Below are 27,986 nucleotides of genomic sequence, written 5' to 3' on the forward strand. Positions count from 1 at the left end.
ATTGACTGAAATTATAAGTTCAGTTTTATGCCACTGAGTCTGGTATAGAATTACTTACTATACAGCCATTTTGAAGGATTTGATCAAAATATATTTCACAATGCTCTAAGATAGACTTGGAATATGCTTTTAATACAGCAGTCTGTATAGATAGATACATTCAGCTATTAAGACTCTGATAAATCACAATATTAGAGATTTCGTGATCAAATCATTCTGAGCGAATTGGATCAGTATGAATATATATACGCTAAACTGAAGACATATATATTTTGATGTTGTTTATATATTCTCTGTGACTACATTTTGGTATTGTTCTCATGAAGTATTATTCTTAATGCGTTCTGGTTGGTGCTAAACTGCAGATTTTAAACCGTGCACGAAGAACACGATGGCTTTTGTGGTGTAGAGCAAAATTATTGACAAATATTTGAGAGCAAACAGCCGTCTACAACACTTCGAGAAATAACACCTCACTTTATTGTTAAGTATCAGCTAACGAGACTACACCAATTGTTTGTTACTGCCATTACTAACTGCTCACCATCATCACAGCGCAATTTCACCTTCAAAAACATTGGGGCAGATTGAAAAATCTCAAACAATTTTTCCTCTCAGGGGTCACGTGTTGGGTCTACGTAAAACGTGAACAGAAAACACAGGAACTTGTGGTTCCCAAAACAGAACCTTCAACAGCAGACTTTAAAAAAGAGACGAGATGACGGAAGCACTAGTTTATAAAGCGCGCCTAGGTAAGTTGACTGAGTGAAATTTCCGGAAGACAAGGAACCCGTATAATAATGAGACCAGTCTTAGAGGAAACATCTGCCTCGTTGACAGCTGCTAATTTTGAAAATCGGCAGCTATCACAAAGTGATCTCACGGCGTTTAACCCAATCATTCGTGAATAGAAAATGCTTCACGAATAGTCCAATTGAGAATATTTGATTGGATATCATTTGCTGCAAGTGACAATTGAACGCACTGACAAAAAATTTGATGGTGCATAGATCTTTTACAATGGTTAGATCCTGACTCATAAAAATACCTAAAAAGTCTGTCGGGGTAATACTGACTAAAATCACAAAATTTACGCAGCCAGACCGTCAATGAGTAAGGAGTAAAGTAAGGGGTAAAGTAAGGGTAAATTATTGTCAAAAATGTACTAAGAGCTGGTATATTTTGTACAAAAGCAACAAAAATACAGATAAAAATACTTTTTAAGCATTCAATTCTTAAAATTTTCTGTAGATTTTGGTGCACCAAAATATCAGTTCAGTCCATCTAAATTGCAGCCGACCCTGGTCTATTGCCATTTTGCCGACAGGTGTCTTGCAGGATTGTTGTGAAGATTTTGGCAGGTTATGCACCGTCATGCATCTTGCAAGACAAGCGCCCAAATTTTGCGAGGAGAAATCTGTGCAATGAGAGATCTTGAAAATCGGTCTTAGTTTGATCATGGTTCTTTTTAGCTTCTTGATCGACCAGAGACCCTGTATTATTGAGCTGCATTAAATAAAACACCCGTCGCCAAAGGAATGAAACCCAAAAATTGTAAAACTGACATGAACATAAAAAATATCATCAGCGAAAAGCGCGAGAAAAAATGGTAGAAAAAGAACGAAAGAGGCGCGGCTCGCAAAATACTACACAGAAAGACAAAAGAGATCATCTTTCTTCAAAGAGAAAGACAAATCTTCAACTCAGTAGACAAGTTTCTTATCGAATCGGTTGATGCTGAAACTGGTACGATTTTGAGAAAAAATCTGGCGTCTATATTGCAAATTCTTATCGGACTCATACAAAGTTAGCGTCCTGATCTGGAGTCGCGGAATATTAGCATTACTTGTTAGAACTTGGCAAGATCCGAGTGTATCAGACACGTGTATCAGAGTTCGACTAGATCATACTGCCTTTTTTGCAGCAGTACAACAAAAGAGAAAAAAGTAGCTGAAAAAAATGAAGCAGGGTAGAAATTTCCCTAGTCTTTTTCCTGTCAGGGGGTCTATGCAGGTGTAACTACTGTGAAAATGTACCAGTAGTGGATTTAAACCAACACCTTTTTCTTGCAAGTCTAGTGTGCTACCCATTTACACCAACCAGTCTTAAACTTTCGAAGTTGGGCTTCTCTTACAACCCGTTCTTACGTTTTTTCTTGTTCCTCAAGGCTTCATTTCTCTAGCCAAGTATAGAGTGAAGAAGTCGAGCTTCCTGTCAAGCTAGCTCAAGCCTATTTCTTGCACAATTTAAATTAGGTTCTTCTCTCTCAACTTTCTAACGTTTTCCCCAATTTTGTTAATTGTGAATAGAAAAAGAAAAAAATTTTGACTTAATATTTTCCTCTCATTCATGCAAGAAGAAACACCGATACTGATCTTGCATTTGTCTCAACCTCAAAAGATAAGAAGATATGGCAGGTGAAAGGACATTTTGGGTATTGATTCATAAGAGTTAGCTGGATATTTTTTTTAATAAACAGTTAAGGACAAACAAATTTACGTCAACTTTTCAAGTGTCTTGTAAGAACATCATGATGAAAACGTGCTAGGAATCAGGAAGGGTTAACAAATAAAACAAGGTAACTTGCAAATATATCCGGTTTTTTGTTTTTCAATTTGCCTTGTTTTTGACAAAAGTAAAAACAAGTTTGAGGTTATTTATTTTTCTTTTTTATAACAACCCAATAAATTAGGAAAAAAATATTGATAACAAAATAATCAAAATCCTGATACCAAAATGAAACTGGAAATTTACAACTTGTTCATATTGAAGTTTCTTTATCGGCTTCTAAACTCGGTTCAGGAGTTTTGAAATGAGTAACTTCCTGCTAATTAAAATATTATTTTCGGTAATAAGCGACAGAACTATTGGGAATCTGTTTCATACCTAAATTTCTAAAGTTGTTATAAGCGTGTAACAAAAACTTGAGTGAATTTGATTAAGGAAATCATAATCTCAGCTTGATATTAATTTTAAAATGTGACGAGGTGTGTGTTTTTTGAGGCCCAGTGGCACGAGTTAAATACAAGTTTTTCTCTATAGAGAAACCCAAGCTGAAAATTCTGACTCTAAAACCTGTCGTATTTTCTGCGCTTTCTTTTTTGATGGTTTCGTTTAGTCTATTAGGTCGATTTTTAACTTTTATTAATTCAATGGCGATATACGCAGGAGTTGAAACTTTTTCGTTACGTATGATATAAGTTTATATTTTTTACGGTTTTTTCACTTGACGGAAGGCATGCGGTATTCGCAGCTTTCAGGAAAAGAAAGGAAAAAATTAGTCAGTTAACTATCTTCTGTTACTAAACATTTTCATTTCTTTTTAGATGGGATTTTTTGTAAGTATAAGGACTCTTGTCTATGTTTTTTTTCAGGAAATCAGGGTGAATACATAACAAGAGAAACATCGCCTTGTTGTCCAAATACGTAATTATGAATGCTAATGAATAATAAATTCTCTTCAAGACATCGGATCAATACGTAAAATTGTTGACGAGTTTGTTGTAATGGCATCAGCATTAGATGCTATACCTGTAGTAACATGTTTTCATGAAACGTGGCTCAAGGCCAATTGCAACACACACTGTTTTGAAATTCATGGCTATCACAAATTAATTGCAAGTATCAGGGAAACGAAAGGAGAAGTTTAATCTACATACAAAAAACTATTAAATTGCATAGAGTGTCAGGCTACAGAAACAATTTCTGTCAGTTTTTGTCTGTAGAACTTAAAGTCAAAAACAGGAGTCTATTAATCACAAACACATACATGAAACTGAAAACATCCATTAAAGAGTAACAGAAAGTGAAAAATTTGAATTAAAACTTGATGATATCAATTTCTTGTGTGGTGATCTTAATATTAAGCATAACAACCGTCAGCAAATTTTTAACTTTAAAAAATGCTGTCTATGCATTTTACTTGCAACATTGTCAAACAATTGGTAGCACAAGGAAGACATCTTCCGGCAAAAGCAGCATTGATGTTGCCTATTGCAGTCATGACATTCAGACCTCTATCATCAAAACTACATTCACTGACAAATGCAGGGTTTTATTCCACGTAAAACTTAACTGCAAACTACAATCAGATTCAGAACAACCCTTCATTATGAGGCTCCGAAAAACAGTTCATGATTCGTCAAGTTTGACAAAATGGATTTTAAACTAAATCAGGTTTTAGACAGATTTCTCGATGAACACTGCGGTGATGTTGATTTAAATGAATATTTTAAAAAGTTTCATGGTCTCGTGGCGGATACCATAAATCAGTTTATTCTATCTAAAGTATCCAAACAAGTCAACTGCAAACAAAACTGGTGAATAACAAAGTTAAAAACTTAGCTTCTTTGAAAAAAAAACCTCTACCAAAACTTCGTACGTGACAAATCTGAAGCAATTTAATTAAAGTACAATCAGATAGGAAACTAACTGCAAAAACTAGTTGAAAAAAGGAAACGAAATTTTTACCAAAAAAATTGGTTTCAATGCAAAAAAATTAATAAAAATTTTTTTATTGCATTTTGAGAGGTTGAAGGAAACTCGAAAAATCCACCTTAGGCGTCGACAAGAGCTCTATCGAATTGTTCAACAGTTTTTTTTTCTGCAGTTGGATCTGAGTTAACACCTACTTCTACGAGTCAAAACCAAATAATATATTGAGTTTTTTAAACAAAACGATTCTTTCAAAAATAATACACAAATTGCCGAACAAGTTTTTACAAGATTATTACTGTATTAATACCTTTATTCTCAAAAATTTAGATTTTTCGCTTGTTCCTTTGCTCATAGTACTTTTTAATGACTGCATTAGGAAGCGCGTGTTCCCAGAAAGTTTGAAAAAGGCTATAGCTATTCCCCCTCATAAATCGGAAAATGTTGTTGATCCAAACAAATTCAGGCCTATTTTTTCCTCCCTACGATTGGCAAATTATTTGAAAAAAAATTGTTCACTCAAATAAGCAGTTTTCATGACAAAAACAATGTTCTTCCTCAAAAACAATACGGCTTCAGAAGTAAAATTTCAACGATCAACGCTCTGGTCATGCTTATGTCTGAAATACAAAAGCAAAAGTCATGGGAAATGAAAAATCTAGCAAAAAGCTACATTTCTGGATTTACGAAAAGCTTTTCATACAGGGAACCATAAACACCTCTTCGATTTATTTCTTGATCGGGGCTTCAGAGGGCCGGTACAAGATTTGATGTCTTTTTATCTATCAAACAAGAGTCAGAGACTTAAAATAGGTAATCAAATATTATCATGGAAAAGTATTGAAATTGAGGTGCAACGGGGTTCTGGGGCCTCTTCACTTCGTTGTATATATAAATGAGATCACACAATTTTTCAATGATTTTGACACTACTCTATTTGTCGATGACACAGTTCTTATGCAGAAGGAAATGATCGAAAATATACAATAACAGGAACGCGTAAACGATGTTGTCGGTTGGTTGAATATTAAATCATGACAATAAATTTAAAAAAATCAGTTGAAGTTGTTTTTAGTAGAAGTAGCAGGAGCAATCAAGCTACTACTCCACCTATCACAATATATAGTGAAATTTTTGAACGAAAACCATATGGAAAGTATTGGAGTTCCTTTTGTCAACCATTTGATGTTTACCGAGCATGTTCAATACCTAATCGAAAAGTTGAATCATATTATAAGTTCGTTTTCTCGCTTTAGAGAATTGCTGATTTTTCCACAGCTATTGTTTTACTAAAAGGAGTATGTACAACCAATTACTCAATATGCTGAGCTTTTGTATGGCACGGCGTGCATAACAGCCCTAGAGGCCCTGGAATCTAAACTGAATCATTTGGTTAGATTTATATGCGGTTTGGGAAAACGCGATTCAGTTCGTGCTGTGAGGGAACACAATCAGATTCTAACTGTAAAGGGACTGCATCTGAAGAAAATCTTAACCTCATTAGTCATTGTTTTGAGAAATGAGAGCCCATTGGAGGAGATTAAATCAATAATAATTGTGTTGAACTTGAAATGGTATTAAAATCGAGAAGTACATGTAGATCCATCAAACCATCCAATAACGCAACTGGCTGTAGCTCCAAATGTATTGGCGTAAGGGTACGGAAATTACTCAACATCATGCTTAACTACGATCCTAGCTTTACAAAAAGTGTAAAAGCAAGGAACAGAAACAAACTGGAAAGTTTCATCTCAATGTGCGTCCATTGTTACATTCAAGGCAATGCTGATCTATTTTCAAAAGTTATCTTTTTTCTTTAAGTCATTTGTCGATTTCTAATTCCGTTTTTGTCAAATAGTGGACTTTTGTTACATTTGGAGAAATTTCACTTCTGGTCATGTAACTGTAAACTGCTTCAAGGCATCACTAGACTAGGCTTCAGTGAAGCGTATTGATGACCTGTTGGAACTGAGTGATGTCTTTGTGCGGAGTGGATAACATGTCCTTAGCTTCTGAAAACCAATTTAATTTAATTGCTTAGCACTTATTCTTGCACATGTCGGCAACTTTTTGGATTCAAACCACGCAGGCATTGAATAAAAAGCAATACTATCTATTCTGGCGCTCGTTAAAATACAGCAAAATAGCTAATTCTCAATAATTAGCATCATGTTAAAGGAAAAGTACAGAATCTGTCAGTGTTTCTGACAGTCTAATTGGTATCAGTTAGCCAGAAAGCAATTGTCCTGTGACCAGCTAAGGTAGAACAACTAAGTTAATTTGTTTCTTAATATAGTGTAATTATTGATTAGAATGCTTTCTGCGAAAAAGCAAATTTCAAATAAGCAATGAAAGATCTCACTTTTGGCTGCAAAATAATCATATGAAATTCAATGGACATGTATGGAGTGGTAAGGACATACGTGAATCGTGATGAAATGCTACATGTTGATGTTGCCGACGTTCTACTTTTATGATTTCAATCTTTACTCGTTCCTAATTTCCAATTTTCGGCATACCGTTTTCGACCATGTCTGTAGTTTGACTCTTGGCCTGGTGATGACAATTTGAGCAAAAATTAAAAGAATAATCTATGCAACATGTATCCGAAAGTGATCTGATCAGAGGTCGCAATTTCGTAATTAGTCTGCGCAGAGGTATTTTTTGAGACTGGCTCCTCAGCCTGGGTATCACTGCTCGTCCAAAATCAGGGACAGGACTGGTAATTTAGTTAAGGATAACATTAGTGTTGTAAATTGCAGCGGAACAGCTGGAGATGTACACAGAGATGAAAGACACAATGAAGCTGTTGGTAGAGACAAAACACAAACAGCTGCAAGAGGCCAAAAACGCAGGTAACCATATTACTCTGATTGCTCTGATTATTATTCCGACCCCTCTTGGGGGGGGGAGGAACTATATACTCAACTGGTTTTTTTGTTCAGACAGTTTTGGCCGTTCGATGTGTTCATCGTAGAGAGTTTTGAGTGGTATCATTAAAAAGCCTATCCAGCGTAAAATATGGAAACAAAAAGATTTTTTGAATGTCGCTTTCTAGAGTGATTTATCGAGGTTAAAATTTTTGTGAATATTGAGATTGATTTGCGTTATTTTTCACATTTCCCGGAAGTTTTATCTAAAATTTGAACAATTTTTTTAAAATATGTTAATTGTTAGCAATAGTGTTGTTGAATTGATTTCAAAGAAAAGAAAGTATAGTTGACTGTTTTGATTAATTTGTTTGGCTAAAATTTTGGGTAAACATTTCAAATTTCAGCCTTTGTCATCAAAAATTGCACGAAACAAGCTTCTTTGGTCCACGTAGATTAAACTTTCCGGATGTACACACCCAAAAACCACTAACACAACCTTTCTGAACTCCAAGGGGGCTAGTCTTACTTCCACTTCCATTGAGAGTGCTCTGGAATAAACGTTTGGCCGTTTTTGCTAACTTATCTTGATGATCATCAAGAACGCAGCATTTATTTTTGATTCTTTTACTAACAAATTATCTATATCTATAACACTCGAAACAATTAAGTGTTTATAGTTACCTAGTATCTTTAATAAAAGATCACATATAATTTTATTGGCGTAAAGAGAAGGCGATAGTGTACAAACTCTAAAGTTTTTCACAGAATTCGCTATGACAGTACTGGTTTCGGCACCGGTTTTCGCAAAAAGTGAATATATTTTTGATTTTTGCTTACATTTGACGTTAGTTTGTAAACGTAGGACATATTCTGACTAATTAAAGATCTCAAGGGCTTCCTTGGTATGGACTGGTTGCATATCTTTTCTAGTAAAGTACAATTTGTTTTGGCTCAGTTTCAGTTTTATCTGACGCAATCTTGACTTTATTATTAAGTTTTTTTTAAACAAATGGACTGTTTTGGATGCACGTTTTGGATGCAAATAAAATTTGCTGTTGTCGTTTGATTTTGTTGTTTGTCGTGTCTTGCTTTCTTATTTATGGCAGATCTCATCAATCTAATGCGGCTTTTTCCCCCCACTGAATTATTTGCGCTGGATGCGATATTTTTGTTCTTACACAAATTTTTTTGAAATATAATTGAATTTTTGGTGTTTTCCATCTGTTCTCATGTGGATGAGTGGGATCGGAACTTTATTTGCAAACACACATTACCGAGCCTCTTTGTTACTGATATAGAATAGCTGGAATTTCGAAACTTTGTTAATAATCTCCAAAATAGTATGGCAAACTTCAGATAGAAATTGTAATCCTTGAAACTTCTACTATAATTTCCGAACAGTCCAGCATCGTCATATTACAACAAAACTTGATACATCTTTCTTTCCAAGACTTGTAAAATATGGACTTTATTGACAAAAATTGATTATTTAATTGATTAATTAAGATATCTTCATATATCTTGACATGCATTGACGAGGTCTTTGTGAGTGCCCAATTTCTTGATACACGTGCAAAGATCCTCTAGGGTCGTGCGTATCTTGACGTTTTCTTGTTATGATTATAAAATTCATTGGGGGTCACAAAGTGGTTAGAATTTGTACATAATGTTTTCCTATAAACTTTCTCTTGTGTAAGGCAGTGACGCAATTGACGAAACAGCGTACGAACTGACCGAAGATGAGAGAAATCTTCTCTCCGTTGCTTACAAAAACGTTGTGGGCCAACGACGAACAGCTTGGCGAATCGTGTGCAGTCTCGAGACCAAAAACGAGGAGCAATGGAAACTTCCTATCTGCAAGGACTTCCGAGAACAGATTGAAAAAGAGTTGGTGGGACTGTGTAATGAGATAATAGAGATTTTGGAGAAGTTTTTGCTGCCTGCAGAGGGGGTCGTGCCTGAGAAGTCAACGCAACAAGAAACAACTGTCTTCTTTTACAAGATGAAGGGTGACTATTTAAGGTTAGTTTTTTTGTCCAGAACCTTAACCTTAATGATGTGTTACTGATTTCAAGGAACTGAAATTTTACAGAATTGAAATATTAAATGTGAGCTGAAAAGGCTTGTTGTACCTCATTCCAGATAACAAAAATCGTAATTAATACAAAAACTTTGACTTATGCAAAAATTGTTCTCGGGGGCAAACGGGTTCAGAACACACGTTGCCGAGTGTGGTCATAACAGACTAGGTGCTCGCAGGTTAAAAAACAACCCAATTTAAATGCATATTGCGGTCAATATGCGTTTGACTTAGAGATACTTCAAAACAGATCACTTGTCCATCATAAACTCAAAGAAAGCGGCAAGAATCCATGAGGGGAAGCCCGGTTCAGGTGACAGATATATGGACCATGTGGTCCAGACAACATTTGGCCAGGACTACACAATCCCTGTTTAACGGTCTTACAAAATCCTTGTAGTCTTACAAGGACATATATGAATCCAATAATTATATGTTGGGTTATGGGTTTTCGCAAGCGGAATAAAAGCGTTTTTAACTAAGTAGAGCAATTAATTCCCCAAAATGAGAGAATAACAAGAATGATATTTTACAGTAGAATTTAGAGATTTACAGGAAAGATCTGATTATTAGATCAAGATGATGATTTCATTTTGGGGATGAAAATGCTAAAAAATCAGCGGTACATATACCCATTATAAGTCGGAGAAAGTCAAGATACAAAACTAATCTTAGCACCATGATTTAAAATGGTGGTCGCAAGGCTTACCCAATATTGTTTTGCTTCTGCAAATTTCCCAGAAATCAGTCGCATGGGATACCATAGATGGTATGTACACTATTCTAAGAAATCGCTCACATTTCTGGTGGTATCATAATCATTCAATACATGCTGGGAAGATTTTACATCGAATAATCTCACTCTAATATTAGTTATCTAGATTCACCAATTTGAACCGAATATTGATTCTAAGCACCATTTCTCGTCGATTCATTTATATAAATTCTCTGATTAAAATCAATTTGCTTTTGTCTTTCTAATCTGGTAAGTTGCTCTTGTCTTTCTTTCTTTCTAATTCTCACTAAGTTTAAGACTATAGTTTGATCGATATTCTAACCCCACCACTCAGACTTGAGCTGATTGCGTAGAGTCTGTTCCCATCAAAACAGTTCTAAATGTTTCCACCTTCGATACGGGTAAGGATTTCGTGAAGATGTCGGCTGCCATTTTGTCAGTATCCGTCCGATCTTCCGTCTTGTACCGAATGAAGTGAAATTTTGTCTCAATGTCTTTGCTCCTTTTGTGCATGACTGGGTTTTGGCACAGTTTATTACAACTCTGGTTGTCCTCTCCAATTGCTATTGGATGTTTCTGTTGGATGCCGAAATTCTCCAGAAGTTGTTTCAGATACAATGCTTCTTCAACTGCTGCTGCCATGCCCTGATATTCTGCTTCTGATGAAGAAAGAGCAATTGTGGCCTGTTTCTTGACACACCAGCTTAGTGCTGCGCCACGTCCGTTGAGCTTGAAGTAGTATCTCGTCGTTAATTTTCTGTCGTTCACATCACCAGACCAGTCTGCATCACTTTCCCCCACTAAATTATAACTAGCTTCTTTTGTGTAAGTAAGTTTTAAACCTTTTGAACCTTGAAGATATAGCAGAAGTCGTTTTCCGCACATCCAGTGTTTATTGGTAGGTGCATTCATGTGTCTGGACAGAATGTTGACTGTGAACATGATATCTGGCCTCGTCTGTTTGGCCAGATACAGAAGTGATCCAACCAAGCTTCTGTAGATCCTCTGGTCCACTTCTTCGTCTCCGTTCTGTGCTGTCTGAAGTTTCAAATTCAAATCAGCTGGAGTTCTTGAGGGTTTGCATTGATCCATTTGAAACCGCTCAAGCATTGTTTCTATGTAGCGTTCTTGGTAGACTGTGACTTTGCCCTCTTCTTGTCTGATTCTTAGACCCAGAAACCAGTGTAATCTCCCTCTATTTTCCATGTGAAATGTTGCTTCGAGTGCCTTTTTGACTTCGGAGATCACTGTCATGCTTCTTGATGCCACTATGATATCGTCAACCCAGACCAAGATTAAAGTGTGACCCTCTGTCTCTGTTCTTGTGAACAAGCAATGGTCATTTCTGCTTCTGGTGAACCACTGTCTCAGTAGGAAGTTTTCCAGTTTCTTATACCAGTTGTTAGCTGCCTGTTTCAAATCATAAATTGATTTATTCATTCGGCACACTAACTTCTCCCCATCTGATCCTTGTTTTACAAACTCCTATGGCTGTTCCAGATACACTTCTTCCTCTATTGGTGAGTGCAGGAAAGCCGTCTTGACATCAAACTGGTGCATCACATGGCCCTGCTTCGCTGATAGTTGAAGTAGAATCCTGAATATCTCTGGCTTACAGGTAGGCGCAAAATTCTCAAAGTAGTCCAGTCCTTCCACCTGTTTGAGTCCTTTCGCCGCATAGCGTGCTTTGTAATTTCCACTTGACCACTGGGTCCCAATTTCACTTTGTAGACCCATTTGCCCGGTATGACGTCCTTGTCTGTAGGTGGTCTCACAAGGTTCCAAGTCTCGTTGTCTTGGAGTGCCTTGACCTCGTCCTTCATTGCCCGGTGCCACTGGTCCCAATCGTCAACTTGCTTAGCTTCGTAGACTGTTTTGGGTTCCACATAGTCACCCTCAATCACAGCAAGATGGGTCCTAACTTCTCCAAAAAATTGCGGAACATTCATTGCTTGTGTCCCTCGTGTGGACTCTGCCCTGTCCGCTTGCTCCAGTGCCTCCTCAACAAAGCCAACTGTCTGTGAGAAGTCCTCCGTTTCACTGTCTTCCAGTGACTCCGAGTCTCCGAGACTCCCTCTTGTTGCAGTAGATTCTTCATCCAGTGCTGCTTCCTTAACATCTGAGGCATCCCGTCTCAGTGTCGTTTCTTGGGTGTTCACGCTCTCTGCGTAATGCCACTCATCCTTTTTTGCAATAGATGTGCCCTGCTATATTTGTTACCATCGTCTTGATGACCATCATATGGGTGCCAGATCCCCAGTTGCTGTGACCCTTCATCTAGTAGGTCGGGCGTCTCTGTGTTGTCAGGGATTGAGCCCACTTCGGACTCCTTGATGATCACATCTCGAACTGCCATAACCTTGCGTTTGTTGGGTACGTACACCAGGTTTCCGTTGTATCCATCAGTATATCCCACAAACTTTCCTTCCAGTGCCTTGGATTCAAGTATGCTGGCATCTCTGTCCCGCTTCCTCGTGAAGTCTGTGCAACCAAAAATAGATAGTTTACTAATTGAAAGCTTAGGTTTTATACCTCACTTCGGCTTTGCTGGGCAATTTTGTTCTCCTCGTCTCACAACCAAGTTCCTGATCCTTGTTGCGTGGAGAATTGCTGCTCCCCTCATCATCCTGGGAAGACCCGCGTCAATGAGCAAGCAGATTGCGGCTACCATCTCCAGCAGTGTCTTGTTGCACCTCTCAGCTAACCCATTCGGTTGCGGCGTCTCTGGTATGGTCTTCTCCTGTAGAATGCAAACAGTACATCTTAAACTGTTCTGAGAGAAATTCCTTCGCATTGTCTTACCTCAGCTTCTTGGGCGTCCCCACACTGAAAAAAAAAACTTCTTCAGGCTGGCCAGTGCTTCACTTTTTGCCATAAGCGAGTCCACAAACACAAGCTTCGTGTACTGGTCTGCAAACACAATGCAGACTCAGAACCCTGATGACAGTGACTCTACTCTGAAAGGTCCCATGACGTCTGTGAACACCATCTCCAGCTTCTCTTCTGCTTGGGTCTCTGCCACTCTTGATACTGGAGTTTTGTGGCCTTGGCCAATTCGCATACAATGCATACATCATCGAGTTCCCCCACTGTCTCTGGTGCATTCCTGACCACATCAGGTCGATTCAAACGACCCAATTGTCTGTGCCACTACCTTGCACTGTCAAGTTTCACGCTTTTGGGACTCATCTTGAATTCTAGAACGCTGCAGGGTAATTAAAACAAATTATTTTCTTGTGTAAGTTTTACCCGAGTTCCCTTCTGGAGTGTCATGCAGCTATTTCCTTTCTCGAATGTGAAGCTATGTCCCCGCTCCCTGCATCTTGAGACTGATAAGAGGTTTGAAGAATAGTCCGGCACACACAAAATATTTTTGAATTCGCATTGGAATTCCCCGTTATTTTAGGGTATGCTGATCCTCACACAGCCTCTGCCCACCAATCTGGAAGCATCTCCGTCGGGACTTCTGACAACTGATTGAATGGGCAAAAAGTCCACGAACGCATCGATGTTCGTCACTATGTGATCTGTACAATCACTGTCCACCAGAATGTTGCTGTCTTCCACTGGGTAAGAGCTGTCCAGTATTCCTCGTCTGGTGAAGCCATTGTTGGAACCATTGCCACTGACTCATGTTTGCCTCCATCTCTTTGTCCCTTGCATGCCCTGTCTATGTGACCTTTCTCAACACATTTGCTGCATTGTGCTGTCTCCTTCGTCCTGCAGTCCTTGGCAAAGTGTCCGGGGATCCCACACACAAAGCACCTTCCTTTCCTGGGTTCCTTCTTGAAGTCACGCTTCACTGCCAGTGCCACTGAACCGCTTTGTCCTTTGTGCCTCTGTGCTGTGCTCTCATGGAAGTTCTGCAGCCTTTTCCTCAACTCTGTGAAGTTCGTTGCCGGTTTAAGTTTTTCCTGTATAACCAAACTTCCATACCTCATTGGCAGACCATTGAGGACCAAGGCGTTGAAGAAGGTCTCTGAGACTGCTTCCCCTGCTTCTTGTAGCCTTGTGAGCAATTCCTGTCCTCTGACGAAGAAGCTTTCTAAAACCTCAGCATCCACGAGTTTTAGTCGAGCAAGCTGTGCCACCAAAGTCACCACTGTCGGTGTCTCCACACTCTGAAATCTCTCTTGCAAAAGCTTCAAAGCCTTTGCTCCATCTCCGATTCCGTCATATCCCACACAGTCATGTTTAATCAGCATGAGGGTTGTTGCATCTAGAGTCAGTGCCAGATGGCACCACACATTGTTGCGTTTCTCCTTGTTGTCTCATATGCATCCTTCACCACCTTGTGGGTGGTCTCACAAGGTTCCAAGTCTCGTTGTCTTGGAGTGCCTTGACCTCGTCCTTCATTGCCCGGTGCCACTGGTCCCAATCGTCAACTTGCTTAGCTTCGTAGACTGTTTTGGGTTCCACATAGTCACCCTCAATCACAGCAAGATGGGTCCTAACTTCTCCAAAAAATTGCGGAACATTCATTGCTTGTGTCCCTCGTGTGGACTCTGCCCTGTCCGCTTGCTCCAGTGCCTCCTCAACAAAGCCAACTGTCTGTGAGAAGTCCTCCGTTTCACTGTCTTCCAGTGACTCCGAGTCTCCGAGACTCCCTCTTGTTGCAGTAGATTCTTCATCCAGTGCTGCTTCCTTAACATCTGAGGCATCCCGTCTCAGTGTCGTTTCTTGGGTGTTCACGCTCTCTGCGTAATGCCACTCATCCTTTTTTGCAATAGATGTGCCCTGCTATATTTGTTACCATCGTCTTGATGACCATCATATGGGTGCCAGATCCCCAGTTGCTGTGACCCTTCATCTAGTAGGTCGGGCGTCTCTGTGTTGTCAGGGATTGAGCCCACTTCGGACTCCTTGATGATCACATCTCGAACTGCCATAACCTTGCGTTTGTTGGGTACGTACACCAGGTTTCGGTTGTATCCCACAAACTTTCCTTCCAGTGCCTTGGATTCAAGTATGCTGGCATCTCTGTCCCGCTTCCTCGTGAAGTCTGTGCAACCAAAAATAGATAGTTTACTAATTGAAAGCTTAGGTTTTATACCTCACTTCGGCTTTGCTGGGCAATTTTGTTCTCCTCGTCTCACAACCAAGTTCCTGATCCTTGTTGCGTGGAGAATTGCTGCTCCCCTCATCATCCTGGGAAGACCCGCGTCAATGAGCAAGCAGATTGCGGCTACCATCTCCAGCAGTGTCCTGTTGCACCTCTCAGCTAACCCATTCGGTTGCGGCGTCTCTGGTATGGTCTTCTCCTGTAGAATGCAAACAGTACATCTTAAACTGTTCTGAGAGAAATTCCTTCGCATTGTCTTACCTCAGCTTCTTGGGCGTCCCCACACTGAAAAAAAACTTCTTCAGGCTGGCCAGTGCTTCACTTTTTGCCATAAGCGAGTCCACAAACACAAGCTTCGTGTACTGGTCTGCAAACACAATGCAGACTCAGAACCCTGATGACAGTGACTCTACTCTGAAAGGTCCCATGACGTCTGTGAACACCATCTCCAGCTTCTCTTCTGCTTGGGTCTCTGCCACTCTTGGTACTGGAGTTTTGTGGCCTTGGCCAATTCGCATACAATGCATACATCATCGAGTTCCCCCACTGTCTCTGGTGCATTCCTGACCACATCAGGTCGATTCAAACGACCCAATTGTCTGTGCCACTTCCTTGCACTGTCAAGTTTCACGCTGTTGGGACTCATCTTGAACTCTAGAACGCTGCAGGGTAATTAAAACAAATTATTTTCTTGTGTAAGTTTTACCCGAGTTCCCTTTTGGAGTGTCATGCAGCTATTTCCTTTCTCGAATGTGAAGCTATGTCCCCGCTCCCTGCATCTTGAGTCTGATAAGAGGTTTGAAGAATAGTCCGGCACACACAAAATATTTTTGAATTCGCATTGGAATTCCCCTTTATTTTAGGGTATGCTGATCCTCACACAGCCTCTGCCCACCAATCTGGAAGTATCTCCGTCGGGACTTCTGACAACTGATTGAATGGGCAAAAAGTCCACGAACGCATCGATGTTCGTCACTATGTGATCTGTACAACCACTGTCCACCAGAATGTTGCTGTCTTCCACTGGGTAAGAGCTGTCCAGTATTCCTCGTCTGGTGAAGCCATTGTTGGAACCATTGCCACTGACTCATGTTTGCCTCCATCTCTTTGTCCCTTGCATGCCCTGTCTATGTGACCTTTCTCACCACATTTGCTGCATTGTGCTGTCTCCTTCGTCCTGCAGTCCTTGGCAAAGTGTCCGGGGATCCCACACACAAAGCACCTTCCTTTCCTGGGTTCCTTCTTGAAGTCACGCTTCACTGCCAGTGCCACTGAACCGTTTGTCCTTTGTGCCTCTGTGCTGTGCTCTCATGGAAGTTCTGCAGCCTTTTCCTCAACTCTGTGAAGTTCGTTGCCGGGTTAAGTTTTTCCTGTATAACCAAACTTCCATACCTCATTGGCAGACCATTGAGGACCAAGGCGTTGAAGAAGGTCTCTGAGACTGCTTCCCCTGCTTCTTGTAGCCTTGTGAGCAATTCCTGTCCTCTGATGAAGAAGCTTTCCAAAACCTCAGCATCCACGAGCTTTAGTCGAGCAAGCTGTGCCACCAAAGTCACCACTGTCGGTGTCTCCACACTCTGAAATCTCTCTTGCAAAAGCTTCAAAGCCTTTGCTCCATCTCCGATTCCGTCATCTCCCACACAGTCATGTTTAATCAGCATGAGGGTTGTTGCATCTAGAGTCAGTGCCAGATGGCACCACACATTGTTGCGTTTCTCCTTGTTGTCTCATATGCATCCTTCACCACCTTGTGGTTCTCCTTTTCATCATTGCTCGCCCCATTGGCTAGTGGTTCTGGCTCATTGGGTTGCTCCTCAGTCCCAAGTAGTGTTATGTAGAGTCCCTTCGTCTACATCATTGCCACAAATCTTGTCCTCCAGATTGGAAAGTCCTGTGCCTTTCCTGTGTAGGTCAGCAGCTTCACTGTCTGTTGGTCCATCGTAGTTTCAGCAGGCAAAGCAGTTAAGGAAAGAAAAGGTACTAAGCATCAAAGGATTATGACTCACAACAACAAATTAGTTTAGTTTTAAAAATTAGATCTATGACTTAGAAAATTGCTGGGCCCATAACCTGCTGGGTTATGGGTTTTTGCAAGCGGAATAAAAGCGTTTTTAACTAAGTAGAAAAATTAATTTCTCAAAATAAGAGAAAAAAAAGATTGATATTTTACAGTAGAGTTTAGAGATTTATAAAGGAGATCTGATTATTAGATCAAGATTGTAATTTGATTTTGGGGATGAAAAAAGGCTAAAAAATCAGCTGTATATATACCCATTATCAGTGCGAGAAAGTCAAGATACAAAACTAACCTTAGCACCAAGATTTACATTGGGGGTCGCAAGGGTTACCCAATAGGGCTTGCTTCTGCAAATTTCCCAGAAATCAGTCGCATGGGATACCATAGATGTTATGCATTTACACTTTCATAAGTATTCGTTCAGATTTCCAGTGGTAGCATAATCATTCAATACATGCTGGGAAGATTTTATATCGAGTAGTTTCACTCTAATAATAGTTATCTAGATTCAACAATTTGAACCGAATATTGATTCTAAGCACCATTTCCTGACGATTCATTTATATAAATTCTCTGATTAAAATCAATTCGCTTTTGTCTTTCTAATCTGGTAAGTTATACTTTCTTTCAAGTTCTCACTAAGTTTAAGACTATAGTTTGATCGATATTCTAACATTATACAAAGTCATATTTGAGATTTAGTTTCTCGGATGTCATGCAAAATCATAAATGCTTTCCTGATAAATATACAAGAATCAGACATTAAATTGTTAAGATAGTCTTAAGTGTATTTTTCGTTTTCAAAAAGAATATTGATAGTATTTTTTATAGCAATCACTATAGTAATTTCATAGCTATTATCAAATTTCCCTTATCAACCATACCCGGGCCGAGGTGTCAACGCTAAAAAACGCAAAATTTTGTAAGATTGGCGTTGATTGCGCTGCATTTATGTAAGATCTACGCCTGAGCGTAGATCTTACATAAAATCAACGCATTCAACGCTAATCTTACATAATTATGCGTTGAATTTTGGCGTAGATCTTACATATTTAGCTTTGATCTTACATAAATTCAATGCATTCAACGCTAATCTTACATAATTTTGCGTTGAATTTTAGCATTGATCTTACATAAAATCAACATATTCAACGCTAATCTTACATTATTTTGCACTGAATTTTGGCGTAGATCTTACATATTTAGCGTTGAATTTTAGCTTTGATCTTACATAAATTCAACGCATTCAACGCTAATCCTACATAATTTTGCGATGAATTTTGGGGTAGATCTTACATATTTAGCGTTGAATTTTAGCGTAGATCTTACAAATTTAGCGTTGAATTTATGGTTTATCTTACATAAATTCAATGCATTCAACGCTAATCTTACATATTTTTGCGTTGAATTTTGGCGTAGATCTTACATATATAGCGTTGAATTTTAGCGTTGATCTTACATAAATTCAACGCATTCAACGCTAATCTTACATAATTTTGCGATGAATTTTGGCGTAAATCTTACATACTTAGCGTTGAATTTTAGCATTGATCTTACATAAATTCAACGCACTGAACGCTAATCTTACATAATTTTGTGATGAATTTTGGCGTAGATCTTACATACTTAGCGTTGAATTTTAGCATTGATCTTACATAAATTCAACGCACTGAACGCTAATCTTACATAATTTTGCGATGAATTTTGGCGTAGATCTTACATATATAGCGTTGAGTTTTAGCGTTGATCTTAAATAAATTCAACGCAACTAATGCTAATCCTACATAATTTTGCGTTGAATTTTGGCGTAGATCTTACATATTTAGCGTTGGATTTAGCGTTGATCTTACATAATTTCGACGCATTCAACGCTTATTTTTCCATTCCATTTCAGACCACTTTACGATTTCAAAAGTTTTTAATTTTTTTTTTCTTAAAATCAATTTTTTTCACTGTTTTGAAACCTATATTGCAAAAAAGGGAAACATGAGGTCAGAAAATAATCATTTTTAGTGCTCTTTTATAGTGCAAAATCCAATTCAGACCATTTTGCGATTTCAAATTTTTCAAGTTTTTTCAAAGTATAACTATATTTTTTTACTGTTTCGACCCCCTATACTGCAGAGGTGAGAAGAGTGAAGTCAGCAAAAAATAACCTTTGAGTGCTCTCTTACGGTAAAAACCATTTCAGACCATTTTAGGAATTCCATTTTTTTTTCAAAACTTTTTAAAAAATTTAAAATTTTCCCAGTACGCCTCAAATGGTAAATGCGTCGAACATGCTAAGTTAGATACTACGCTAAATCAACGCAAAATATGTAAGATCTACGCTAAATTCAACGCAAAATATGTAAGATCTACGCTTTATAAGAGTTGCGGCTCTTAAGAAAACTAAGGTACTGTGGCACAATGGTAGAAGAGGCGACAAGCAAACAGGAGGTCAGCAGTTTGAGTCCCATATGCAACTGGAGGTTAATAGTTCAAGTGAACGATTTGATTTTTTGTAAGATCAACGCTAAATTCAACGCAAAAATTTGTAAGATCTACGCTAAGTTCAACGCTAATTATGTAAGATCTACGCTAAATTAAACGCTAAATATGTAAGATCTACGCTAAGTTCAACGCTAAATTTGTAAGATCAGCGGCAACTAGTCGGAAAATTCACCGCATCTTTCTTACATAATTTTGCGTTGAATGCGTTGAATTTTCTCTTCGAATTCAACGCATTCAACGCAATATTATGTAAGAAAATTGCGGTGAATTTTCCGACTTGTCAACGCTAGTTTTGGCCGAATTCCACGGCCCGGGTAATACATTTATATCAGTATAATGCAGCCAGCAGCAAATAAAATCAAAATTCTGTTCAACAGTTCGGTTTTGTTTAATAAATCCACAAAAACTTTATTTCTAGGATGCATGCCCTACTGAAAGCTGTCTTGATTCGTTGAAGGAGATTCTTTTTTCCAATTTACCGACAATGTGTTCTTACTAATTAAATGGCAACAAAATACAGAATTTTGTGTAATTTTGATGGAGATATCTCCATCAAAATTATACTAAATTCTGTATTTTGTTGCCACTTAATTAGTAAGAACACATTGTTGTGTCCTGAATAGCACACTTTTCGTACACTTTTGCACTAGTTCAGACATACCTTGCCGGGAAATTATCATGTAAAATCCTATAAAAATAATCAGAAAATTAATCAGATGAAATATTTCATCTGATTATTTTTCTGATTATTTTTATAGGATTTTACATGATGATTTCCCGGCAAGGTATATCCGAATTAGTGCATAAGTGTACGAAAGTGTCCTATATAAGACAATCTTAATTCAACGGTCTGCACACAATCTTAGTTTGCAAAACTGCATTGAAAAACTGATTACACAATTACAATAAGATTTGACTAATTTTGCTGCTCTATGCGTAACATTGAATTTTTGTCAGCAGTTTAACTTTATTTAGACTGGCTGTGTTAGCTTAAATGTTATCCGATGAGATATTGGAGGTATTTTGAATGTTTAGCAAAAGTTTAGAGAAAGGTAGATTATTTTTTTTCCAGATAAAAAGAGTGTCGGCAAAAATTTTTGGCCCTGACGTTGCTCTTAACGCCTGGGACCCACCCAAGACAATAAATACTCTTGGGGTGAACATAAAAAGCAAGCTGGAAAGCTTAGAATCAGAAGATCCACATTTCACGCAAACTATGAGATACTTAACATTCTGAAAGTCGCTGGTTTGATCAAGGTAGTGCTCACTTTTAACCACAGTAGCTGCACTTGCGTAGCACCTTGCCGGAGAAAACAAAAAATACTTTACTCAACGCAATTGCAAAGAGTCACGTAGATTATTTAGTTTTGATTTTTGGCGGGGAATTGTTAACAATATTTATCACAACTTTGAAAAATAAATTGAATCGGGCCATTAAGACCTGTTTTATTAGAAGAAAGTACAATCGGTCCACAGATTTTAAACATCGTACCAAAAATTTACCCATTTCTTTTCTCTTAAGATATCGTTGAGCAACTATTTTTTCTCTTTCTCAGGAACAAACTTTTAGCTTATAAGAATAAACCTGCTTCTACCATGAGAATAAAACAACATGACAGTTCAAAGAAATTTACGTTTGATATAAGAAGAAAAAGGAATATTTAACCGATTTTTTTGTTGCACAAGCAATTCCAATCAATAAGAGTCTGCCTACTAATATTAGATTAAAAACAACATCGAGAGCTTTCTCGAAAAAATAATTGTAAGAATTTTTTTGTGAAGAGTACCCAAGAGTAATTGGTGTGCAATATTTTATTAGAAGGATTCAATTTTATTTTAGGTCAAGTTCTTTAATTGACAATTTCATGGATTTTTGCAGAGAAGTTTTGCATAGTGGTATATTCTTAACTGTGGAGAGGCGAATAGATAATCTCATCAATTCTAAAATTGAAATTAGTAATTTTAAAACGTGCAATGGTATTATACCATTAGAGAACGCTAAAACCTAAATAAAATGCAATTGCTTACTCGATTTTTTGAACGAAATAATATAATTTACAACAATTTTTGTACTTAATAATTTCTTTGTAAGAAAAGTTGAATAAGTTAAATTATTTTATTAGAGTCTCTCAATTGCTGAATGCAAAGCCACTCTCAGAATACTCAATTTTGAGTTGTGTAGATTGACAAAGTCCAAATCAATGGGGAAAAACAAAAGACAGCAGCAAGAAAAGGTTATTAAATACGATTTTGAATATTGACAAAGAAAAAATGGCTGAATCAACTAGTGTGAAGTATCTTGGTGTAGTTATTGCTAGCAATCTAAAGTTTGACGGAGGAGTGAAAAAAAATACTTCACTGAATGGCTTGTGGAATAAATGTTGGGAAAAACAATTGAATTAGGCCTTTAAGACCCTCTTTATTAGGAGAAAGTACAATCGGTCCACAGATTTCAAGGATGGTACCAAAAATTTACCCGGTCCTTTTCTCTTAAGATATCGTTGAGCAATTTTGTTGGCTTACTCTGGAACGCTCTTTCAGCATATAAGAATGAATCTGTCTCTACCATGAGAATAAAAGAACACGACAGCTCAAAGAAAATTACGTTTGATATAAGAAGGAAAAGAAATTTTAGCTAATTCTTTTATTGCACAAACCATTCCAATCTATAAGAGTCTCCCTTTTTATTAGATTTAAAACAATACCGAGAGCTTCCTCGGAAGCAAAAATGTAAGAACGTTTTTGTGAAGAGTTTTTCAAGTACCTTAGAGTAATTGATGCGCAAGATGTCATTGAAAAGATTCATTTTTTTTAAATTTTAGGTTAAGTTTTATTAATTGACAATTTTGTTGATCCCCCCAAAACTTGCATAACAGTATACTCTTAACAGTACAGTGCCTCTCTACCACTTTATCATTATGAGTAATAAGGGAAAATAACAATATTTACTTTTATCTCTATTTCTTGAATTTTTTTTATTGTTTTTTAAACTGAAAATTTTAACCGATGCGTAGAAAAAAACCAGCGTAGTGTAATGAACTGTGAAAATTTTGAAAACTACCAAATTCCAGTTCTGTGATCTGATTATCTCCACTTATATCACTGAGATCCATATCTATGTAATAGGGAATTAATGAGATTTGCTCTTTATTTTCAAAATTGCTTTTGTACCCTTAAGAATATATACGCAGTACAAAAATCGATAGCCCTTAAACCGTTTCATGCCGTAAAGTATGACTGAAACGAAACTCGATGTCCCAAGCCACAGCAATTTTAAAAAGTTCAAAAGTCTCGCGCCATATGCACAATACTAAAACTTTACAAACCGAAAATCTTAAGATGTTTTTATACAAAATTTTGCAGATCAATAGCTTCAAAAAATTTCTATATGATTTCAACCAAATTCTCTGTTTAAAGCAATTGTGACTGGTTCTGTATATGCATTTCTTCATGCCCAACTGTTAGGTTTAAATAACTAAAATATATAAAGTTATCATTTTTCAACTAAAATATATAATCGTTATCATTTTTCTATTTCAATATTGAATTCAATAGACCATTATCACATCTACTATTGTAGTCTCTTGTCAAAACAACTTCTAAACCCAATTTTGTCCAAAGTTTTCAAACGCTAATTTCCGGACTTGTTTGTATATGTCGTCATTTGTTTGGACAAACGAAATGGAAATTTTTCAATTTTTTTTCTCTAACCAGAATGTTTCTCGCGTCTCTATTTTGGTGGTTTTTGAGACCTTCTTCTACAACGCGCTGTTTTTAAAAATTATTTTTATACTCTTCTGTTGAAAAAGAAGCCATTAATTTATGACACAGCTTTTGGGCTTCCCACTGAAAAGAGAAAAATATAATTTTCTCTGCTTGGTATTGAAAATCAACCATTTTTTTCACTTCTAATAGGCTAGTTTCAATCATTTTTAAAAATTTTTTTTGAAAAAGTGAAGACAACAGTATGAACTCAAAGTAAACGTACAGAAACTCTGGATATTGATACAAATCATTGTCTTAATAGATTGCCGATGTGCCAATTTTTAATATTAGCATTTACACTTCGGTCTCAACTGAAAGCAGCATATAAAAATTCAGGATATCGCAAATTTTTAATTTTTCCCGAAAAGTTGTGACTTTTTTAATCAGAATGAAATTAATGGTTTTGATGCTCAGCATATATTAGCAAATTTTTGTTGTTAAAACAATTGCTTCAATGCAGCTGGTTGTAAAATTCAACTGTTTTTAGTTTAGTGTAGCATTTGTAACTTTAGGACAGTAAATAGCAGAAATTGAAAATGTTTGCAAAAAAAGGTTAAATTTATGTTGCTTTTAAATACAAAAGTGTTTATAAGGTATCAAGAAGTTATTGTTCCTTCTTGCGAAACAACGAAAACCTAATGATGGCACTTTTTCAACTTTATCACTGCTCTGTTAAAATCAAACTTCCCTAACAACTAATGAACCTCATTATGCAAAACACGTTGAAGACAGGCACAATACAGGAATGTCATTTACAGAATTTCCTTTGAATTGGGGTTTTCGCATTGATCAGTTACTTTTTGTTAGTGAATTATTTCTCCTGTCTTGAAACAAATTTGCTATAATCTTTCATTTTTCAATTACAAGTTCTTTTTTGTTCTCTGCCTTTTGGTTCAGCGCATTAGAAGAGAAGGAGTTTCCAAAGGAAGAAGAAATATCCCGAGATAATTTTTCTTTTGTGGGTTTTATTTGCTAATTTTGAGTTTCCGTTGAAGAGAATTTTTTCTCTTTTTTTAACAAAATTTTATAACACGTTTTTTGATGCCTGAAATTTTTTCTTTGCAAAAGTTTAGTTAATATTGTACATTTTTTGAAATTGCTCTTTTGTTATCAAAACACTTGACCAATTCCTTTGAAATTTTTACTCCACGGGATTATCAAACTTTTCAACCCAAAATGTAGCCGCAAAAATGATACAAAATGAACCTTTTCAGTTGCCTTCAATCCATATGTAAATATAAATGTCAGTCCATTCGTAAAATTAATTAGTTTGAAAATTTGGTTGAAAAAGAAAAAAATGACACCTGAGCACAACACATGAAACATTGTTTGAAAAAAATTCTTGTGAATTGAGATTTACGCAGATTCCTTTCTCTTAATCGTTGTTACACTTCACGTAAACCTTACGAACTACCAACGTTGAAATTATTCAAGAAATAGCCATGATTCTGAAAATTATGTTCTTTGGGCAGAGCAAAAGCAATTTCCAAAATTCTCAATGGGTTTCAAAAACATCTATCTATTTTCTAATTGAACCTGCACAACGGCAAAAACAACCGATTTTAACATTGCAAATCATTTTAGTGAGATAAAAGATATTTAAACCTTGATGCGGCTCATAAAAATAGAAATTCTTGTTCCAAATCTAAAGTTTTTCTTAATACGTCTCATGCGTTAAATTTTAACGCTAAGTGCGTTAAATTTTAATCTAATTTTTACTCTTAGTTAACAAACTCAAACCTACGTAAATGATTTGTCAGTATTTGAGACGGTTGTGAGTAAACATAATCTGTGTTGTTCTCAACTTCATTTTTTTGCGTTTTCAAAGTTTTTTTCCGGTATGACATTTAATGGTCAACACTAGTTACTTCCTAACACTTTTTTTCTCCCCAGACAGAAATATTTTTCAAGAAGATTTTTTGCTTTGCAAAATATGAAGTGTCGATGCAAAAAAGTAAATAATTGACATTGACACCAACTGCTTTAGTTTTCTTTTCAAAGAAACATAATTGAAATGTGCAATTGTAAAAAAACAGTTTGAGTATTTTGAGGAGTATTCTTTTTGCCTGTATATTGCTCAAAGAAACCTCAAAATTAAATCTTAGTTGACTGAACTTAATTTATACTTGAAAAAATACAGATACGAGAACAGCCCATGATAGTAGACTCAAACGGAGTGAATTCGCAAGAATCTCGCAAAGAAAACGTTTGTCTTGCAAGATAGCCTAGGTCTTGCAAGATATTCCAAATAACCATCTTCTTACAAGATCCTACAAGATAGCCAGTGTTTGCGAGAATCTTGCAACCATTTTTGTGAGAACCCTACAAGATCTTGCAAGATAACCATCTGATGTCGACCAGGGTTGTTTACTTTACTGTCACATACAAATTTATTTTGCAAAATCGCAAAGTACGAATATAAAGCCATACGAATCATTAAGAAATACAATTGAAACCTGGTAGAAAACATTTTTGCACGTTTTAAAATCAAGGTGTAATGAAAATTCTCGTGAACATCTCAAAACCTTCTACAGCAAAAACATTCATCCAATAGAAAACATTTCACAGTTTTGCACTCGCAAATAAAAATTTTTTAATTTTCCGTTCGAAATGACTGTTCTCTCTAGTCATTAATTGATTGAGTGAAATCCTAAAAAAAGTCAAAATGAACGAATTGTGTCAGTGCAAACGTCCGCTCCATTCTGTGTATCAAAAAATTTTCTCAGGTGTTGAGCAACTATTGTTGTTGTGGCTTTGTTGTGACTGAGATTGACTGCGCCAACAAAATAAGGGCTGAGAATCAAGTTGTTTGACGACGTTGGTTGTCGGTGAAAAATACTGTCAGCTTCAGTGACTTCGCACTAACTCAGAAAACAAAAACAAAAAATCAGCACCTCTGGAATAAATTGAGTTCTATTTCCAGCCGTTTTCTGGCTCGCTGATATTATTTTCTGTTCCTAAACCAGGCAAAAAAAAACTGCCAAAAAAACCGCCAAAAACTGCATCTGATAAAAAAAATGGCGTGCAGAGGAGAACAGCGTTCACCAAAGTGATTGGTTTGTCAAAATTCAAAATCGGTCATTAAAAGTTAGCCGATGCACACGCTGAAACTATTTTTTTCGGCTATAAATTATGATGGGAAATGATATCGTTTCGAATATGACATCAAAGAATTTGATGACAAAAAGAACTAAGAAGATTGAAAAGGAGCGAGCAAGTTGAATCCTGCACGCAGGGGTTGACTTTTTAAGAGCTCTTGTTGGTGTACGTCTGGAATGATTTACTAATGTGCTAATATCTGAGTGCAAGAAGTGTTCCGGAGACATTTTACTGGGACCAACAGTGAAAAGCGGAAAAAGAGAATGAGCCGTGGTTTCATCTAACCGATAGTAATGATTTCTATTGCTTTGATATTTCTATTGCTAAAATCCATTCACCTAATGTTGTTGTTTACTTACTGACCGTCTATAGTAAATGCCCGTAAATGACCTTTGCCGATATCGAATAGGTTTTTCCAGTTTTCAATTCAGCTATTTAAGTCTTCAATTTCTTGCACCAATAACAACTTACACCACTTAATTTGCACTCTTACTGGGATAGTTTCTCTTTTGGTTTTGAAAATAATTTTAAAAATTGTGGTTAGGAATAGCTAAATGTAAACTTTTTTGAAAAATATGTAATCCATTAACTTAATAAATTTTCAGTTTTGTTCCACGTGGCTATTCTTCTTTTACGAGAGCGCAGTTGAAAGTTCCTCCGTTGTTGACACAGATCAAAATTATTGCATGTTTCCGATATCTGCTAGTGTTGATTTTTTGCGCAACTGATGCAAGGTATGAATACATGGGAACAAGGGAAACAGCTTCTCCTTTCTAAAACTGATTTTTTAAAAAAATAAAAATAAAAGCAATATAGTGCTGTCAGATCTTATACGGCAGATACTAGTGTTTCCCTGTTTTTGTTATGTGTGTCAATTTTTAATACAGTTCCCTTAAGGTCGAAGAAGACATTTATTTTTTAACTGTTAAAGCCATGTGCACTCCTATCAAACAATATTGGTCTCTGCAGCCACCAAAAAGTTATAATATGTACCACATGCAATCCAGTTTAATGACTAATTATTTTCATTATGCATTACAGCTTTAAGAAGACATCAAATTTACCAAAACAATCACACATTTTGTCGAATTAAGCTGCAAAACCATAATATGAACTCTACACGCAAACTACTTTTATGAAAAAAGTTTTATGCATTGACGCTTACACGTGAATAATCATGACCAATCTTGCGTGACTCTTTATAAAGTTATTATGCATATATGCGCATAAAAAATTGGTACTGCATGCATACATGCATATATGTATGCATGGTTTTGTGATTTAATCTGCATTTTTCAGAACAGGACATGTTTTTTCATGACTATTCGCCTCTGGTAAGAATAACTAATCAACGAAAGCTTTGGTTAAGCACCACAAACGAACACAGTTGCCAAAAAATCCAAGTACAGCATTCAAAAACAATATAA

The 27,986-nt window shown here is 36.9% G+C and overlaps 2 protein-coding genes across 3 annotated transcripts in view; both read left to right on the forward strand.

Annotated features, from left to right (window-relative positions):
• LOC142339618 (ADP-ribosylation factor-like protein 5B) overlaps window positions 1-27,986 on the forward strand; it is a 463,878-nt gene that overhangs the window by 120,415 nt on the left and 315,477 nt on the right. The window lies entirely within an intron of this gene.
• On the forward strand, window positions 176-9,390 carry LOC142349469 (14-3-3 protein beta/alpha-like). Its single transcript, XM_075401055.1, has 3 exons — window positions 176-752; window positions 7,197-7,289; window positions 9,005-9,390. The coding sequence occupies exons 1-3, from the start codon at window positions 719-721 to the stop codon at window positions 9,373-9,375; spliced, it is 498 nt and encodes a 165-aa protein (XP_075257170.1). The 5' UTR covers window positions 176-718; the 3' UTR covers window positions 9,376-9,390.

The sequence above is a fragment of the Convolutriloba macropyga genome, chromosome 1, assembly GCF_964194025.1.
Source record: "Convolutriloba macropyga chromosome 1, txConMacr16.3, whole genome shotgun sequence".
Lineage (NCBI taxonomy): Eukaryota > Metazoa > Xenacoelomorpha > Acoela > Convolutidae > Convolutriloba > Convolutriloba macropyga.

Bases quoted from the DNA above. Each gene is read 5' to 3' on its own strand.
- LOC142349469 (XM_075401055.1), top strand. From the start codon at position 719: ATGACGGAAGCACTAGTTTATAAAGCGCGCCTAG. The intron at 753-7,196 runs GTAAGTTGACTG...TGTAAATTGCAG, and splicing joins AGTTTATAAAGCGCGCCTAG to CGGAACAGCTGGAGATGTAC. The intron at 7,290-9,004 runs GTAACCATATTA...CTCTTGTGTAAG, and splicing joins GCAAGAGGCCAAAAACGCAG to GCAGTGACGCAATTGACGAA.